General features: G+C 31.9%; 1 protein-coding gene across 6 annotated transcripts in view; it reads right to left on the bottom strand.

The window, feature by feature from the left end:
• LOC122516801 (neurexin-1) overlaps positions 1–20,532 on the bottom strand; it is a 304,617-nt gene that overhangs the window by 56,377 nt on the left and 227,708 nt on the right. For all 6 annotated transcript variants that reach the window (XM_043634936.1, XM_043634938.1, XM_043634940.1 and 3 more), the window contains one exon: positions 4,521–4,629. In XM_043634936.1, the coding sequence (XP_043490871.1) occupies positions 4,521–4,629 (109 nt within the window). The remainder of the gene's footprint in view (positions 1–4,520; positions 4,630–20,532) is intronic.

Genomic DNA, 20,532 nt, shown 5'->3' with positions numbered 1-20,532 from the left:
GCCAACGAATGAGAAAAGAGAGAGAATGAAGATTATAATCTTTCTTAGGTGGGACGCAAAAAAATGGTAGATCAAGGAAAAAGAAATGAAAGACCTTTTCAAAAGGAAAACTTTTTTAAACGGAACACAAAAGACATCTTCTTGATAAGAAAGAATCAGAGTGAAATAAAGAAGTAAATGCTTTTAGTTGGAAAATTATTGTCCATGTTGAAATTATTCTTCGATCTTATAAGCTTGTGGATAATATTATCCACAAGCTCGCATAAATCTTGGTAAACCAAATGATCCGGTACGGCAAAATTGCGAGAGGATCAATTTCACCGTGGAAATTGATTATCGGAAGGCGGTTGAATTCACTTTATGGGAGGGCGAAAGAAAGGGCGATAGAGAGAGAAAGAGAGAGAGAGAGAGAGAGAGAGAGAGAGAGAGATATTAAATATGACTTTCCTTTTTACTGTAATTTAGGTTTCAATTTTTATTAGATACATATACATATATGTTACGGTTAATGTGGAGAAACGTGGATTCTATAGAATGTCCGAACAAATGAAAACAAGTTTAGGGCATTATACCTACACATATTGGGTAGGTCAATAAGTTTTGTAGGAATTTTTAATAAAAGCTGCGATACAATTTTTCTACTATATATTTAAAATCAATTATTTTTTTTTCAAGATTTTTTAAATTTACTTTCTTTTTCTAATATTAGATTGTAAAAAAGATTTTACAATATATTCCGTAGTTTAATGTTCTAAAAAGAAATTCGTTTAAAAAAACTTGAAAAAGAGTAACTGATTTCTAATATAATTTAAAAGCTTTTGCTTGACCTAGGAACTTTTGACCCATCATCCATTAAAAATTCCGATACAAATTATTGGCCAACCTAATTAATTTAAATATAAATACACATTTGCTAATTATTTCTTATTTAATTGATTAGAATTGTTTAAACATTCAATTATTTACTTGTTTGTATGCCATATTTTTTTGTCCTGTTTTATTTCATATTTTTATTTATCTATTTATGCATATTGTATTATCTTCCTCGTAGCGGCATATTATCAGATGATAGAAAACTTTTTTATTCGAATCACGAAGTCTGTGAATCACATTTCCACGAATTTTCTTTCTCTTCGGATACTTTTGAATACTCTTGCACATATACACACACACACACACACATATGCACACATTTGTATCAAGAATTTATTATTTCCTTTTTTCAATTTTTAATATCGATAATGTAAATAATATCAGGAAATAAATTTGTTTGATATAAAATCGAATAATAAATGAATAAATGAGAGACGAGTTTATATACCGAATGAACAATGTATAGAATAAAATGAGCCCCCAGAGTGAAAATTACGAGTCTCGTTCGCATGTATTCCATACGGTAATATCAACTTTAATTACATGTTCATTGTTTAAACATTTAATATTTTTGGTAAATAGTTTCTAATGATATAAGTAAGTAAAGTACTTTGAAAGTAAATTATTGAGACAAATGTTGCTGCTAATTTACAATTTAATTAAATAGTTTATAAGGATACGTTTGTTTTAAAATAAATGGTAAAGTAAGTGGTTAACTGAATACGTGGTCAATAATTACACCACTCTTTCTACGTTTAAAAATAAATGTTTGTCTGCATGTGTATTGGTTATGTAAAATAATTGTAAAGTGCCCTGAATAACAAAATAAACAAAAAATTCTCTACAAATTGGTGTAAACAAAATTTGATTTAAAAAACAGGATAAATACGTCTGTTATGCTTTTTTTTACATTTGTAATTTAATTAAAAAATTTTTTTCTTTTTTTCTCGTACTTTTTGCTTAAAATTTTAACAGAGGTAAAAATTAAAAAGCTTTGGTAAAAATAATATAAACCACTATTTTTAAAAAAGAAGAATATTTTTAAATTTTTCATAATTTTAAAATCCCCAATTTAAAATGTAATATGTAATTTTATATTTCACTTAAAAATATTATAAATTTATTATATATATAATTATTAATGAAGTTTTATAGAGTCGCATTAACAACGCGATTATTATCTAAAAAAGAAAAAATATCAGATAATTAAAAAAGTTCGTGCCGAGTTAATCGAAAGAAATAAATAAATCATAAAAAACGGCACAAACTGTTTTGGTTACCTCAAATTTAAATTATGTAAAAAATAAAAAAAAGCTAGGATTGTTTTATTTCGGTCTTCACTTGAATCAAACGAAGTTTGAAAAAGTTTATCGAAACATTTGACAACGTTATGCTATCAAGAAGAAAAAGAAACATTTAGATGTTTGGGTAGATCTCGAGGATTCACAAGCCCTGAGTTTGACCTGGTTTCCTTCCGGTCGGTGTTTCCTCTTGGTTCTCCACATTTTATCGTTCTTTCTCTCGCACCTTTTTCTTTCCGGTTACCGCATACTTTATTTTCACCGAGAGATAGTACAGAGAGAGAGCGAGAGAAAGAGAGAGAGAGAGATTTATATATATATATATATATAAGTCGAAAAAGAGAGAAAAAGAAACGGCATTATATACGTTTATCCAGTCCGGAAGTGGCGGCTGCTCATCGTCCGGTGGCAACGTTAGCTTTGCTCCAAATTCTCCGACAATTTTTCAATTTATAGTTTTCCTCTCGGTCGCTGAAGTTTTCAACGGACGACTACGACTACGACGAGAAGGAGAACAGAGAGAGAGAAGTAAACTTTAAAGAGAAGCGAGGAGGAGAAAGTTCGATTTCGAAGGGAGTTTAGTTCTTTAAGTATGATTGTAAACAGTTTCCGAACATGTCAAACTGTTCTCTGCAAATTGCTTCAGAATGTCACTTGATAGTTAACGTTTATTACGTAACTATTAAGTGCGACAATAACCTATTAAATCTAATTTACAATAAACTTTACTATACGAAACTTAAATATTTCATTGTTACTTTGTCACTTATAAGAAAATTTTATTTTTTATTTTTTATAAAAGAAGTAATAAATTATTGATTATTTATTTAGATGGAAAATACATAAGAATAATAATTATAATCAATGAATGTATCTATTATATGAGATGTTGATCTGTTAGAAAAATCGAAAGAAATTTGAGAAAAGGATTTAAAGAGACTTCCTCTTTTCGAACTAGTCCAAAAGCAAATCCCTAGGGAACGCGTTACGAGGATTTATGTTTAAGAGTTTTCACAGGGCCAAGCAAGTATCTGCCTTTCTGCCCGTATTGGTATAGTAGCTGCTACTATTGTATCGTATACGATAGGATACACGCGTGTTCCTCTTGTGTTTGTAGAGGTTTATCTGGAACCGTCTCTAGGAATTCCAGTTGGAATTGCCGAGCTCGCGCTGTGGTTGCTGTCGGATATTTATGCTAAATAGGGATTTTGAAATACGATATCGCTTCCTTGCGCGGTTTCCCTGCGAACGTAGAAATATCCTAAGAGGAAGAAGGGTAGAAGGAAGAAAACCTGAGAAAAAGAGAAGAAGGAGATGAAGGGCGCTTAGGATCTTTCCAAGTGAATACCGTAGAATACTGAAAGAAGAAAAAGGTCGAAGTAATTTACTTTTAATTTTGAAATGAGAGATATATTTATGTCTATTTTGATACTTTTCTCCTCCACCACATTCTTTCAAATAAATATAAGCCTGTTCAACATGTTGACCGTCACGTAGATTACTGTGACCAGTTTTTGTTGTTTCCATGAGATCATGGGCCTAACTTGGCCCGCGAGTCTTATTCGGCAGACGAGGCCAAATTGGACGAGGCATTTATTTAAGTCAACTTTCTATCTTTTTGTTGCGATAAGGTAATTTTGACCGGTAGGGTTCATATACACCTAGAGAGATGTATGAAAATATACATTTTCAACGAAATTAAACTGCTCTCAGCTTGACCTGTAAAGTCGCTTCAATAAATATGTTTAAATCCCAAACGTGTTTCTCTTGGGTGCTCCTACTTACGTAAACTAATGCGCGTTTCGTGCTAACTTCTCTTATCGTTCGCAGTTCTGGATCACGTTATTTCTCACAGTTTTGACCTAATATCGAACACGCCCGGCAAATGACGTATTCGATTTGACGAATCAAACGATCGAATAGCTTTCTGGTATATACGTTTATCCATTTTCTCCCTATACACATACATATGCAGATATATGTATTGAGAGAGAAAAAAAAACAGATAGAGAGAGGAGAGGAGGGAGAGTAACTTTTTGATCTCGAAATGAAGCAAATGGTACGTCGGGTCCAGACATAAAATAGTTGATTAGTTTCGGAACAGGGTGCACTCAGTTTATATTATTTGTACATGTATATTGTATGTGTGTGTAGTATATGCGTGTTTCATTCTGTTATTGTTACTATTACTACAGATTACGGGAGAATAAAATTACTTTCTCTTATTCTCTTATTTTATCTTTCTCTCAAATTGATTCATCCTGAAATTAGTTGCAATTTATTACAAATGGACAATTTTAATCGCGATTACAGTAACGAATAAAATATTTTACATATTAAACTTACCTCGTATGGCAGGTTCGTCGTCGACTTGGAATTTTAACGAGCTTGCTCTTCTCGAGAACCTCAAAACGTGCCACATGTCGTCGTTCAGACCCTGTCCGACCGTCAAGCTCTGAAAGCACAACAAAAACATAGATATGTTAGTAATAAGAAATTTGTTCTTTTAAGTAATTTTTTCGATGAATTTTATATTCATTTTTGAGAAAACATACGATAAGATGAAATAAAAATTTCTGTCTGTAAAAACATTTAAAATCACATTAAATTATATCGCATAAAATTTTTACGCGCGCGTGTTTACTGAATAGAATTATATATATATATATATATTTTTTTTGTAACACTTGTTACGCGATCACGTAAGAATGTATATAAGGAAGAAAGAGAGAGAAAGAAAAGGAAGTAGGGTGATTAATCGGTCGTTAAAGAATAAAAGGAGGTCATTAAATTCTTTCCAAGACCTTTTATCGGTTTGCCACTTTACACGTTTGCACGATTCTCCGATTATAGGTATTATTCGTTCGGAATATTCGTTGCCTCGTAGTCATTCGCTTACATTATTTGTCGGGGGTTGGAGGAAGGGGGTGTAGCCAGTGGCGGATTAAAGGGAGGTCGCAACGTTATCGCGTGCTCAACGCCGAGCGTTTAATTTCCGTTCTCTGATTTTTTCCGATATTCGTCGTTTACATGCGCTCACTGAGTTTATCCTTGCATGTATATACATATATGGATGTTTATGTATGTGTGGAGATATATATACATCTCGACGTGTGTTGAATTGGCATCGGTGATGCATGCTCTGCTTAAATGCTGAGGAAATATCTGTTGAGAAATTTGACGAACAAAAGTTTTCATCTAGAAATATTTCGATCAAATCGTAATGAAGAAGAAGATAATAATAATAATAATAATAATAATAATAAATATTATTATTATTGATCATCCTTCGCTCAAATTTTAACTGATGAAATTTTTCGGTTAGATTGTTCGTTCGTATGAAAAAAATTTGTTTGATGTCGAAAATAAAGAAACGAGAGTTTATAAGAAAGAAAGAAGATAATAAATTAATGAATATTTTTAATCTGCTAATTTCATGGATGTAGTTGATTTTTGATATAAAAAAGAAATGTTTAGGTCTGTAAGTATAAGGTATAATAATATAGGAAATATAATAATATCATAATATAATAATATTATATAATATCAATAATATCATAAAGGCAATAATAATAAAATAAACTATAAGACTTGTGTGTGTTTTTACTTGAAAATATTTTTTTTGTTCATAGTATTTGTGTAACATATGTAAGGATAATTAAAAGTAGACAAATGCAAAGTGTTACTGGATCATGGGTACAGCGAGAAAAGCATCTCCGTAAATAATAAAATAACTTATTTATAAGGAATGCAATTAAATTTTTTCTCACAAGTTAATACGTAATTCGTTAAGCCTAATTAACGAGTTTATGGTATTACGAGACTCTGTTTTTTGCCTCGTTAATAAAAGAAACTAGTTAGGGAAGAGGAATTTCATTAATTGATGGATACGATTACAGTGGGAGCAAAAAATTGAATTTAAAACTTGTTTTCCATTTCCCTTTCTCTCTCTCTCTTTCTGTTATATTCATTTAATCCTTTTTTTATCAGCTCTTTAAATAATTGAGATAAGATTCGATTAAAAATGAATATTGCTTAAAGATTATTTGGGAAAGGATGTTATAGTGTAAGAACAATCTCTGTTTGAGCAATAAAACGTCCATCTTATTGTTGCAGAATGCTCGATAACGTTGACGTAGAGCTGACGTTAGGTGACAAACGTGCGTCAGCCGGTGGATGATACACGAGCATCGTGTACCCCCATAGTATGACGTTAGCAGGACACCCGTTGCAAGAACAAACAGATAGTGACGAGTTGTCCAAATTTATGAGGGTTTAACCAAATGAGACTCTCCTTCTCTATCTCTCTCTCTCTCTCTCTCTCTCTTTTGAATGCTTGGTCGACGGCTACTGTTTACTATTCTCAACCGAATCGATCATCATGTTGATGTTGATGTTGTTGTTGTTGTTCCCAGCCAATGAGATTGATTATGGAATATCGACCGTTGGAGAGTTTTCATAATTGAAATATATTACATGCTGGGAAAGAAGAATTTTCATATGAATATTATTGTTCATATGAAATAAGAGAAGATTATTGTTATTTTATTCAAAGTAGAAAGAGAGTGTAAGAGAAGGAACATGTAAACATTATTATTATGCAAGGAATATTTTCAATAAAAATGAACATTTCGATAATCTACCGAATAAAACGAGTTCGTTTAAAAACATGCGAATATTATTAAATTTTCATACAGATATCCCAGGAGCGGATGAAAGCATGGTCTTCAGAGTCCCGTTCAAATAAAGGATCCCTTTTGAAGTAGAAAAATAGAAATAAAAGTAATTTAAATTAAAAATTAAAAAGAAAAATAAATTATACAAAATGGAGATTGAGTCGCTACAATTAAAACTTGGGTTAATTAGGGTAATTAGGTATATTCCTAAATAATATTAGTCTTAGGCATTAGTCTTTGACTTAAACGCTAACTTTTTGCTTGATTTTTAAAGATTACACGCGAAGTGATGTCTCTTAATTTTTTTTTCTGGAAAAAAAATATCACTCGAATACATCTTTCCTTTGTTCGACAATTTATTTAGCTATTCTTGTTTCTATCGTTTTCTATTGAACAGTTCGATATTCCCGAAATGTATTGATACGAACACGAACGATAATTAATTCGTTAACCATAGAAATGATTTTTCGATTGATATGTAACGCGAATGCAAACAAAATTTATTTTTATTATGAATAAATATCAATTTGACAAAATGATCTGATTTTATTCTTACAGATCGATCAAGCTCGAATTAGTTTAAATATCTGTCCCCAAAGGTGTTCGCACACCCATGTATACGACCTTGTTAATTGTTCGTATAAAAATATATTTTTTATCCCCCTTTCTTCTCTTTTATTTTTTTACAAGTGTATCCGCAAAAAAAAATTATCTTTACAGATAATTAAACGAAGCAGTGAAATTAATCGTCCTTGAAAGTCGAACAATTGCCGTAAGTAATTTCGATCAAGTTTGTTTCTTTCACACATTTATAATATTTCAATTACAGATTTATAGAGTGAAGAACATTTGAGTCTCTTCTACGTATATACATATGTATATACATACGCATATGGATTCCCGTATTCGCTTAGCAGTTCGATTTTGTTAAATTTTCGTTTAACATCGCCAGTGCCTTAAGTATTACTACGGGAGTAGATAATGGTAATATCTATATATTATTCTCTCTCATCTCGGATTCTCTTTAACGTTCCACGAATTACATCCTGAATAAATTGAATTTGGTGGAAGCGAGAAAGGAAAATAAAATCGCTGGTTGGAGCTGCCAACTCTTCTAGACTTCATTCGAACGTGTCGATTTTCGACGTGGAAGAAGAGCCTACCACCTTTTTGGATAGCTAACGTGTCGCACAAAAAACTGTTTGCCACCGTCGACACCCTCAATCCTAACCCCAACCCAAACCTCAACTCTCACCTCGAACCATCACAACCTAAACCATCAAGAGTAGAAGAAACGTATGCGCTCTTTTCAAGCCGAGAGTGAAATTACACGGAAAGTCTATCGCGCGAGCGGATATTACGATTCCTCTTTTTTGAATATCATTGTCGTTTCTCTCCTGGGAATAGGAAATCGCACCCTCGTTTATTTCGCATCTCTAACATCGTCTCGTCATCTGCATGCATAGTACATACTTGTATATATGTTTGCATGTATGTATTTAAATATTGAGTTTTCGTAAATAAAGTATTACAGATTTGTATCCAAGAAGTGTAGGATTCTTCGGATATTTTTTTAATGTGAGTTGTCTAATTTAAAGATTTATTTATTTATTTTATTTTTATTTAATGGAAAATTTTTATATTGGTTGTTTCAAATAAAATGTTACTGATTTTTCTCGGATAGGTATATAAGTGTTGCGTATAGGTCAGTCCAAACTTCTGAATTTCAGGTGTTATCAAGATTCTTTGATCTAAGGGTAAGTCGACGACGCTGAATCTAATGATGCTAATAATAGTTTCTGTTAAAATGAATTATTGTTTTTCTTTTATTCAAGGTTCACTATTTTTTGCAATAAATAAAGAAATGGCGTGCCATAAGCATCAAGATTCGATTTAAAAACGCCGCGCTTATACGCCGATATATATAGATATACAGAACGCTCAACAATCGATGGCCAAGACAAAAATACTCGTTATCGCCTAAACAAATAGAAAGGGAGAAAAATCGGTTTCTTCTTTCAGTCGCACTTGCATTCAAGGCCGAGAGACTCGAAGATTACCGAAGATCCTTCGTTTGTTTATTAGTACACACGGACGCTCGCACGCAACTAGCCCGCTCGCATGTAAAAGCCGACGGAGAGGCGGGACTTTGCGCCCCATTCTACAATTATTTTTTTTCAATATTTCTCGCTTATTTTTGCAGATACGAAGATAACCCTTAAAACATTTTTTATGTATATTTTAATTCTCTACAACTTTCGTTTGAAACTTTTTTCGATTTAATGCCTAGATTCTAAGATAAGGCCATTTTTATCCCTTTTCACCCTTTTTTACCCTTTTCCTCAAAAACGGCACATTTTATTGCAAAAAAATTAGCACCATTGGATTCAGCGTCGTCTATTTACCCTTAGATCAAATTTTCGAATTTTTACCTAAAATTCATAAGTTTGGACCTTTTTAACTGGCCTAGTATCTTACGTAAGCGAGTGAGTGAGATCATTTGGACGCGTCGAGACGTGTCGACGCGTGTCGAGATATAGCGACAAAGAAGCATCTTAGTTTTACCGTGTAATAAAGGAGCGCAGAGAGCTTCTTGCAGGGCGCCTTCGGTCTTCTAGCGTGCGGTCTCCCACCATTTCTATTAGGCCAATCATATGCATCGACAGCTACGTTATCTGTCTTTTCGGCAATTGGTCCGCGCGTTGCATCGCCTTTTTCAATAAAAGCTGCGTGTTTTCTCGCGCTATTTACTATTCTACCACGAGACCTGCGAGCGATCACGTCGAAGAGAGCTACACTCCTGCGCTACGATTACATCAGCGGAACACAAAGGAACAACAAAGGAAGAAGACACGTGGTCAGAATTCTATTCTGCCTGTGGAATATCATCATCGTCTACAACTGCCGATAGGCAAGCCAGCGAATTATCATCGTCATCTATATATTTCAACCAGGGTTTTTATGCCAAAAGGCTTTTCCTTGACGAGCCAAATAAATTGTACTTATTAGTACTGACTGGGCTCAAAAATATATTTTAATTTATTTTTACCTATCCTTATTCCTCATAAATAAACGATTCCCAACATCCTATAAGTGCATTTTAACGACAAGAAAACCACCGGAGTACCGATACAAGGCGTCGGTCGTTCAACAATAAGATTTTTGAAAAATATTCAGATAAATTTAAATAATTTTAATTTTTATAAATAATTTTTAAATTATTTTATAATTTTAATTTTGATTTATTTTTTAATAGGAATCTATGTTTTTTGTTATGGCAACGTGTTTTAAATAAAATAAAAATCAAACAATTAGCGATTTTTTAAAATATATATTTTACCAAGCTATTTTTTCTGATATTTTAAATAACGAAATAAGAAACAAAAACAATACTTCATATTCTCATTCGAATTAAAATTCGTAGGAAAAAAAAGAGGCTACCAGAATTGTTCTATATTTGAAAATTAGTATCGTCGATTCTCGTATGCTTTTTAAAACTCGACACAAACCAATACATACACACGTAAATACGAATACACGTAGGATCATGTTGTAAAACAAGTACCATCGAGTATTCACATTTTTTTCGTGTGTGTTCCATCCCCTTCACCTTTCCACGCTTTTATTCACGATAGTGATCGAAGCTTGCGTGGAGACTTGCTTTGTTTTATTTTCTTTTTCTTTTTTTTATTCTTTCTTATATATATAAGGTAAAAGCCCCCTCGGTTGGCCAGGCCCCCTCTATTGGCCACTTTATGCCACAACAGTGATTATAAATTATATGCTGATGTGCACATGGTGACACTTTTTAAAAAAAAAATTCTAATTTTAAAATATCATTGAAAGTAATTCGGATTATTTTAAAAATATATTTAAAAACGACAAAAAATAAAGTTGTGCAAGACTTCTGTTTTTGGATGGTTTCTTGTTAAGTAAGGTAAGGATACTGTGATTTTTACTAACCTATATTTCATTTTTGACAATAGCAACCAAAATATTTTTTTTTCTGCAATTAACATAGCTTAAAATTATTATAGAAATTGAAAATTAAGTGATTTTTAATTATTCTCCATTAAAAATATGGTGGCCAAGCATGGAGACAGTATTATTGCCTCTGTTTTTATCATTAGCCAACTTATGGCTATTCGCTTTGAGGTTATATATATTTGTACATAAAGTATTCAACTAGTTTTTTTAATACTAATGAGTAATTAATTTCTTTGTACACGAGTTTTGAATTATTCAATTTTGATTTATTTAATAAATTAGTTATTAATTAATTATTTATTTTAAATAGGAAACATGGCCAAATGAGGGGACATGTGTGACCAAAAGAGGGAGAAAGTTGGCTAAAAATAGGGACATTGCAAATCTATGTTTTTTTTAATTTATTATTAAAATATTTATGAATAATTTGTCTTTTCTTTATTTTTATTCAAAGCTGAAAGCTGAAGCTTACAGGTTAAACCATTAGTTTATAGATGTAAGTTATTTTATTGAATAAATATAATTTTTCTAAAAAAGAAAACGGCTTAACTGGCCAACCGAGGGGGCTTTTACCTTATACCCTCCTATGCTACATAAGAGTCTGCCATTTATATGGACAAAATATTTGTCGTGTCTGAGTTTGTCCATTGTACATATATTCACATATATACACTACTAACCAAAGTATTGAAATTTCTTGTAGAGATCTTCGTAAAAATAATTTATTATTATTATATCAAACATATTAACAAGTTGTATGATTAAATAAATTTCAGCATCTTTACACGTTTTCAATTCTCATGCATAGTTTCTACACACAGTTTAGAGGAATGATCAGAATTAACTTTCTTACTGGGACATCTTTGCCAACTTCTACAAGAATCATGAACAAATATTGACAATGTATCCATTGTTCATAATAATATTTGACACTCGTCAAATATCGGTTCTGATTTTGTAAGAATCCAAAATATGAACGAAAGAACCAATGTTCCTGTCTTATTTTCTAGCATCCTCTAGTGGTCTATGAAGTATTTAAATAGAAACACTTTGGAAAACTAATTGCCAAAATGGCCGGATTATGTCAAACTGTCATTAAAAAAGAAGTCTTCTAAAAAAATGATATAAAGTGTAAAATGTACTACTAAAATATATAGACATATATTTGTGTATGCAGTTATTGCATTAACATAAGTTAGATATTTTAACAACGTTTATCGGAAAAATATAATTTTCCAGCGAATAGTGACGTTTGAGTTTCGATTAACTTAATCATGAGTATATGTTAAAACCATAAAGACGGAAAGAAAGAGAGAGAGAGAGAGAGAGAGAGAGAGAGTAGGCTAGTCAACGAGGGCCAAACATCGACTTTTTTTACTAACAGCTTCAAAATTTGATCTAAGGGTAAGTTGACGACGCTGAATCGAATGGTGCTAATTTTATTAAAATCAACCCCCGAGGTTTTGAGAAAAAGAGTAAAAAAGGGTAAAATATAGCCTTATCTTAGAATCTAGGCATTTAATCGAAAAAAGTTTTAAACAAAAGTTGTAGAGAATTGAAAAATACATAAAAAATGTTCTATGGTTTATCTTCGTATCTGCAAAAATAAACGAGAAAAAGTGGTCAAAGTAATTGTGAGAGTGGGGAAGCAAGCACCGCCCCTCTGTCGGTTTTTACGCGCGAGCGTGCTAGTTGCGTGCGAGCGTCGTGTGCACTAATACACAAACGAAGGATCTTCGGCAATCTTCGGGACTCTCGGTCTTGAATGAAAGTGCGAGTGAGAGAAAAAACCAGTATTTCTCTCTTTTTATTTATCATGCGATAACGAGTATTTTTGTTTTGGCCATCGATTGTTGAGCGTTCTGTATACGAGTGCGAGTGAGACAATAAACTGATATTTCTCTTTTTATATTTTTTCTTTCGGTAGCCAGAATTTTACGTCTTGGACATCGAGTGTCGAGCGTTCTGTATACGAGTGCGAGTGAGAAAAAAAACCGATATTTCTCTCTTTCTATTTTTTCACTCGGTAGCCAGAATTTTACGTCTTGGACATCGAGCGTCGAGCGTTTTGTATATCTATATATTATATCGGCCTATAAGCGCGGCATTTTTAAATCGAATCTTGATGCTTATGGCATGCTGTTTTTTTTATTTATTGTCAAAAATAATGAACCTTGAATAAAAGAAAAACAATAATTCATTTTAACAGAAACTATTATTATTTAGTTGGGAATAAAAATAATGAATTAATTTTGTGTCTCGCCATAAAATTAATTAGAATAATTAATTGATATAAATTCTTTGCCTCACAAAAATTTATTTGTATATCAAATTGAATACGTATTCTCTTTAAGACGAAATTTAAAATTTAAATATTTTTCCTATTAAATTATGTATTTTATAAAATTTTAAATTACTGACTTTTTGTCTCGTAAAAATTTATTAGTTTATCAAATTAAATACATATTTGAAAAAGAAGAATTTTATAACCACACATAAAATTAATTCAAGATATATATGAAAGGATATTCTAAAAACGTGGAATTTATTTTTTGTCTATACATAATTTGGATTCATTTTTATTATGTTATAAGAAAACAGTAATGCATTCTGATTCATCTTCGAAGTCTTAAGAATTGTACGAAAAATATTGAGCAATTATCAATTGGTGCGTTAGCGTAAGTAGTAACGTCTTCGCTTCTCGCGCTGGGTATTTAACGTTCGATTCTTCGTTAGGGAAATATTTTTTTTATAAGTTTTTCTATCCTTAGGTTTATAAATTGTTTTTACATTTCCTAATTTCTAATTATATATAGAAAAAAATTAAAATTATTACAAAAAATTAATAAATAAATTTTTGTGAGGCAAAGAATTTATATCAATTAATTATTCTAATTAATTTTATGGCGAGACACAAAATTAATTCATTATTTTTATTCCCAACTAAATAATAATAGTTTCTGTTAAAATGAATTATTGTTTTTCTTTTATTCAAGGTTCATTATTTTTGACAATAAATAAAAAAAACAGCATGCCATAAGCATCAAGATTCGATTTAAAAATGCCGCGCTTATAGGCCGATATAATATATAGATATACAAAACGCTCGACGCTCGATGGCCAAGACGTAAAATTCTGGCTACCGAGTGAAAAAATAGAAAGAGAGAAATATCGGTTTTTTTTCTCACTCGCACTCGTATACAGAACGCTCGACACTCGATGGCCAAGACGTAAAATTCTTGCTACCGAAAGAAAAAATATAAAAAGAGAAATATCAGTTTATTGTCTCACTCGCACTCGTATACAGAACGCTCAACAATCGATGGCCAAAACAAAAATACTCGTTATCGCATGATAAATAAAAAGAGAGAAATACTGGTTTTTTCTCTCACTCGCACTTTCATTCAAGACCGAGAGTCCCGAAGATTGCCGAAGATTCTTCGTTTGTGTATTAGTGCACACGACGCTCGCACGCAACTAGCACGCTCGCGCGTAAAAACCGACAGAGGGGCGGTACTTGCTTCCCCACTCTCACAATTACTTTGACCACTTTTTCTCGTTTATTTTTGCAGATACGAAGATAAACCATAGAACATTTTTTATGTATTTTTCAATTCTCTACAACTTTTGTTTAAAACTTTTTTCGATTAAATGCCTAGATTCTAAGATAAGGCTATATTTTACCCTTCTTTACTCTTTTTCTCAAAACCTCGGGGGTTGATTTTAATAAAATTAGCACCATTCGATTCAGCGTCGTCAACTTACCCTTAGATCAAATTTTGAAGCTGTTAATAAAAAAAGTCGATGTTTGGCCCTCGTTGACTGGTCTAGAGAGAGAGTTTCTGATTTTCAGGTTTGCAAGCGATTAGCAGCTCGGTCATTTCGCCACAGGCAAATTGTAGAAGGCAACGCATTAACGGATCAATTATTTCATACGATTATCGAGAGCCCGTTAGGCATACTGCATAAGATCGAAATGTTATCGCGAATTACATAGACATTTGGTCACCACTCAATACTTTCTCAAGTTCTATGTTCCCTCTCATAATAACTTACATTAGAACCTTTTCTTATCTATATATGTATGTGTATGTATGTATGTGCATACGTCTATATAGTTAAATGGTTTTCGAGTAAGTACTTCAATAGATTCATGTTTGATTTTCTCTTACACGTCGTCTTTGAATGTTCAACATCAGAAAGATTTTCAACTTTAATGAACGGTATTACATACTTACTTACTTCACGTGTTATTGATAATCCACATTCTAATTTTGAAACATTAATGAACGGAATATTCCATGATTTGTTAATAATTTTATTTGATATTTGTTTATTGTAATAATAATGACATGACTATCTTATTTTTTTTTATTAAATATAAATGAAAGGAAATGAAATCATTGGTTTTGTAATTAAATATTGCTATATATGGTACTTGTATGGTTACATATTGTAAAAAATTGAAAAAACAATAAAAAAAAAAAAAAGAAAAAAGAAATAGCATATCAAACAGAAATGATAAAAATTTAATGGGAATATTTGAAATAGTTATCAACCATTAATTCGTTGACATAAATAAAGTCTATAGCCTTCCAATGCTTTTGAATGTAGGTCCAAATGACGGCAATAACCGTCCTATATTCTTAATATTATAAATAAATAAAAAAAAAAAAAGTTTTTTTTTCGTCCATCATCGATTTCAAAGTGAGCGTCAACGGGTTAACGAGTGAATTACGCATACCTATCGGTCGTTTCTATCGCTAAAGAAAAAAAAGAGTAAAGCAAAAAAACAGCAAAGCCCACGCACAAAGTACCGTTGATTCATTTTTCATTCGCTTTAATCTTTTATATCTTCTTTTTATCTCTTTCTTTCTTTCTTTTTCATATTTCAAAAGAATATTATAGTACCCATACGCATAAACGAACACGAACACACACGCACATACATACATATACGAGAAAACCAAAAGTAAAAGGAAAAATAATAATGAATTTACCGCAAGATTTAAATAATTACTTGGAGGGTACAAAAAAAAAGGAAAGAAAAAAAAATCAAAAGAGGATTTTTAGCTTTTAAGTGCAAACCTCGAATACAAATAGCATTAGCTACGATTCGCAGAATAGGCTAGAGTGAGATGGGGAAAGAGGGTGAGGGGTGTTGAGGAAGGGTAGAACCCATGTGTTTTGCATCAAACAACGCCATCTGTTTCTGATCCGTTATTTGCAGCAGGGCTCAAGCTCGCGGTTGTTGTCGTAGCGAAAGCACCGAGTCAAACGAGTGTTCTTGTACGTTCTTGTTGTATGTACCTTGTAAGTACATACTTACATATATACATTCAAATATACTGGGTGAGTCATTGAAAACAGCTTACCCAAATAATTCGATTGCTATTAGTGGTTTAAATAACAATATATTGAACTAAATTCATTTGGTTTCGAGGTTAGCATAAGTGTACTAGTTGATGTACATGGTGAGTAGGATTTTTATTAATTTTTGTTTAGATAAAAAATAAAAATAAACAATAAAACGTAATGTGTGTAGTATAACAAACATGTCACACTTATGTAACGTGGGATTTGGGAAGTTTCAAAACAGAATATATTTTGTTTGACATTTTTCTCTTTCGTCCATAGCAATCGAGTTATTCGGGTGGTTTGTTATAAATGACTCACTCGGTATATACGTAGGATAGAGATAGGTTCGAGTAAATACCAGGTGTAACTAATCTACAAAGGCGTGCGAGTGGCTTTGCGAAGTCACCGGATGAAACTTCCAGTGGTAACTTTCAGTCTCCACCATAGATGACTATGGGGTTAAAGGAATATTAATGCACCTGGTAAGATTGATATAAAACATATAAAGGGTGTCCCGAAATGAACGCAAGATTTGAATTAAATAAAAAACAAAATTTTTTTTTCTTTAAATTGTTATTGAGGTTATACTTCTTTTGGCGTGTTAGAGAAAAAATGATGAGAGTGAATTCTTACGATGCGCGCGCACAGCGACACGAAATTAACAAGATGAAGTTAGTCGGTATTTACGATGCGCGCGCACAGCGACATGAAATTAACAGCACGAAGTTAGTCGATGAATCTCCCTCAAATTTAGTGTGGACTGATATCTATGTGGGATGCGAGCACCTCCAAGCCAAACACTTAAATAGGCATTCGTGAAGAGATTGGACGGTGGGCCCTGGATAGCTCAATTGGTTAAAGAGCAGTCGCCCGGAAAGCGGAAGATCTGGGTTCGAGTCCCGGTCCAGTCTGTCCAACGGCCCAATTTTTTCACGAATCCTACATTTTGGGGGCTCGTCCGGGATGGAGGTTTGCTTTGTGTCACACTTCTACGACCGCGCAATAATTTGTGAAAAATAATTAAAAATGAACATCTATCAAAGAGAGGTTAGGCCGACATAAGACGTACAGTGGCGACGTGAACGATTAGCTTGGGAACTAGGGAAGAGGTGTTCCATCCTCGTGTAAGGTATACAGCATTGGTTAAGCCTGTATTAAAGATCGGGGTTGTATTGGGAATAGCATCCTCGTGTAAGGTATACAGCATTGGTTAAGCCTGTATTAAAGATCGAGGTTGGGAACAGTGGTTTGTCGGTTCGTTGGAAAAGATCTAATGACGAACATTCGGGGTCGAATGTAAAGTTACAGGGGGGTAGAGTGTGGGATGCGAGCACCTCCAAGCCAAACACTTAAATAGGCATTCGTGAGGAGATTGGACGGTGGGCCCTGGATAGCTCAATGGTTAAGAGCAGTCGCCCGGAAAGCGGAAGATCCGGGTTCGAGTCCCGGTCCAGTCTGTCCAACGGCCCAATTTTTTCACGAATCCTACATCTATATTCGAGATATTTATTCTGGTATTTCTATATACACACTTGTTTTATATCGATACAAATAAAAATTATTTATTTATGTTTTTAATTATGTATGTAAATGTATGTAAATACGGTAGTGATTGATATTAAATAGCTGTGAATATCTTCAAAAACATTGATTGTTTGTGAATATTAGTAATAAAAGTTATTTTTATAATCTTTTTTAAAGTACTTTTATATTATTAATGTTAACTGAGGTATTTATTATTTGTTTACATTATTTATAAATTATTACTTTATTATTTAATAAATAATTAAATATAAATAATAATCAATTAGATAATAAATAATTATATGTAATAAATAAATAATGTATTTTGATTATTTTTGGTATATTAATTGTTTATGATGGTTAACTTTTATTAAACTTTTGTTCTCAATCAGTCAATCAATCATATAAAAATAGCATCACAATCTAATTATCCAAATTATCACTAGTTTCTGTCTTAACTCTCTTTGAATTCTCGTATGTATTATTTAAATAAAGTATTTTGAATAAATACTGTGACTTCGCACTACTATCTCCAACAGACAAAGCATGAAAAAAGGTCCTGACAAGGCTATTATATAAATAACGTGCATTTCTCAAAAATAAAAATGTTATTCTGAAAATATAATGAAAGTGTTTAAATACTAATCGGAGATGTATTTCTTACTTGGCCGGTTTCTCATTTAGCATTCTATAGAATGCCTAGGAAATGTGAGAAATATAAATACATTTCCTACATTACCGGTTAGTTTTAGGCATTGTGAGCAATGCCTAGGAATTATAGGCATTATAGGATTTCCTACTTTGACGGTAACAATAATAATAATAATAAGATTCCGAATGAAATGAAATGGGATTGATGATGTTTTATTTTGACCGATAAGATTAGATATTCATTCCTACGAAATCGAGATGGAGAAAAAAGAGGATATAAAATATTTGACAGAAGTATCGAATGTTTTAATAAAATATTGAAGAAAATTTATCTAAAAATGTTGAAAAATTAGTATGAATTTAATACTAGTACGAATATTCTACTTTTAGAAATATTTCCTCCTGATTTCATTGTGAATCCTGTGATTTTCAAGTAATTAATAGTAAGAGAGGGATGGAAGAAGAGAGAGAGAGAGAGAGAGAGAGTGAAAGAGAGAATATTTGGTCTGTAGAGATGCATTAGCGCGCATCTCGACCACTTAATTACTCGTTGAAAATTTCATCCTAACATTAAGTCTTTTGCTATATTTGCCAAGATCGATAACGAACGTTCCTTTATTACGAGCTTTAATACGTTCTTTCATCCTTTTTTTATTTTTACTTCAATAGTGTATTTTTTCAAGGTTTCGCGAAATTAATTTTATTAGAAAATTCGATAAATTAAATATTGGAAAATAATATTGGAAACATTGAGCATGATCAAAATTTAAAATCTCTGTATTTAAGAAATTTAATAATAATTTAGAAAAGAAAAAAACGCAAAGAAAGATGGAGAGAGAGAGAGAGAGAAGAACCGAGTGGTTGTGTGATGAGCGATTGTCAACGAGAATGAAAATGTAATCCTATTTACATAAGCACGTTGTCGTTAATCTTTGTCCGTTCGATGTTACTGCCAGAAAGAATATCGCTTTTGGTGAAGAAGATTCAAGCTAGAGAAGGACCCCTAAGATCCATTTACTGACTAGAACTTTGCTCCTTTGATGTATTAAGTTAACGTCCGAGCGCTGTGGCCACCTACTTCTTTTCCTTCTTTAGAAATAGAGAGAAAGAGAGAGAGAGAGAAAGGAAGAAGCAGAGGAGAAAGAGTATGGTGCACTTTTCTAACAACGCTAAGAGTGCTTTCAACTCTTCGAGCTTGCTTGGGACGGTCCAAGAACTAGCAACGAAGATCTTCCTAAATTATGAAGAGAGACGTAGACTGAAATGTTCTCGTGAAATCAAGTTAATGTTTGTTCGAACGTTACCACCACTTCCTTTCTTTTTATTCTCCCTTATTCTTCTTTTTCTTTTATTTATTTTCCTAATACTCTCTTTTTCTCCTTCTCTCTGTCTCTCTTACTTTTTTTCTTTTTTATAACAGTTAAATTTTATCAAACCTTTTAACTTTTAATTTCAATCGAACGTCTTTTAATCTTTAATATCCTATCAATGATGTATTTGTACATACGAATACATTTATTTATTTATTTATTTGTGTAGAACGTGTATGTGTGAACATGTATAAAAACGTAGAAACAATGGATTATTATGTTATTGCACTTAAGAAGAATTTTCTATTATTATTTATCGTTCAATTAATTTGATTTACAATAAATAATAAATTGATATGGCTTATTCGCGTATTTATATATGATTGAAGTATGATGTAATTGAATTAATTAATTTTTGATTATATATAGACCTTTAGTACTCAAAAATGACTGACTCGTACTACTGATTAATGCTTTATATTAGACGGATACTTTCTTCGGTCAGGTTATTTCCTCTATTATTTTTGTGCTCGTATAATTATAAATAGAAAGTATTATAAGAGATTTATACATTCATAAATAAATAACATTTTAATTAAATACAAGAAGGATAAGAAAGGATGTTTTGATGACACGAAAAAAGTAAGATTTAAAATTTCAAATATCCGCCATCATTCAATTGTCAATAAATAATAATTCGTTCGAAATTTATTAAAAAGAAAAAGAGAGAAAATTTGTCAACCTACCCTCGTATTATTTTATTAATTCCCAATGACTAGCCTCGTATAAATAAACATAAGCAAAATTAGCAATAAAAACTAAATTAATTCTGGGTAATTAAACTACAGCACA

Source organism: Polistes fuscatus, unplaced genomic scaffold, assembly GCF_010416935.1.
Source record: "Polistes fuscatus isolate 324 unplaced genomic scaffold, CU_Pfus_HIC Scaffold2, whole genome shotgun sequence".
Taxonomy (NCBI): Eukaryota; Metazoa; Arthropoda; class Insecta; order Hymenoptera; family Vespidae; genus Polistes; species Polistes fuscatus.
The sequence above is the reverse complement of the archived record's forward strand: the minus strand, read 5'-3'. Positions and strand labels throughout refer to the sequence as shown.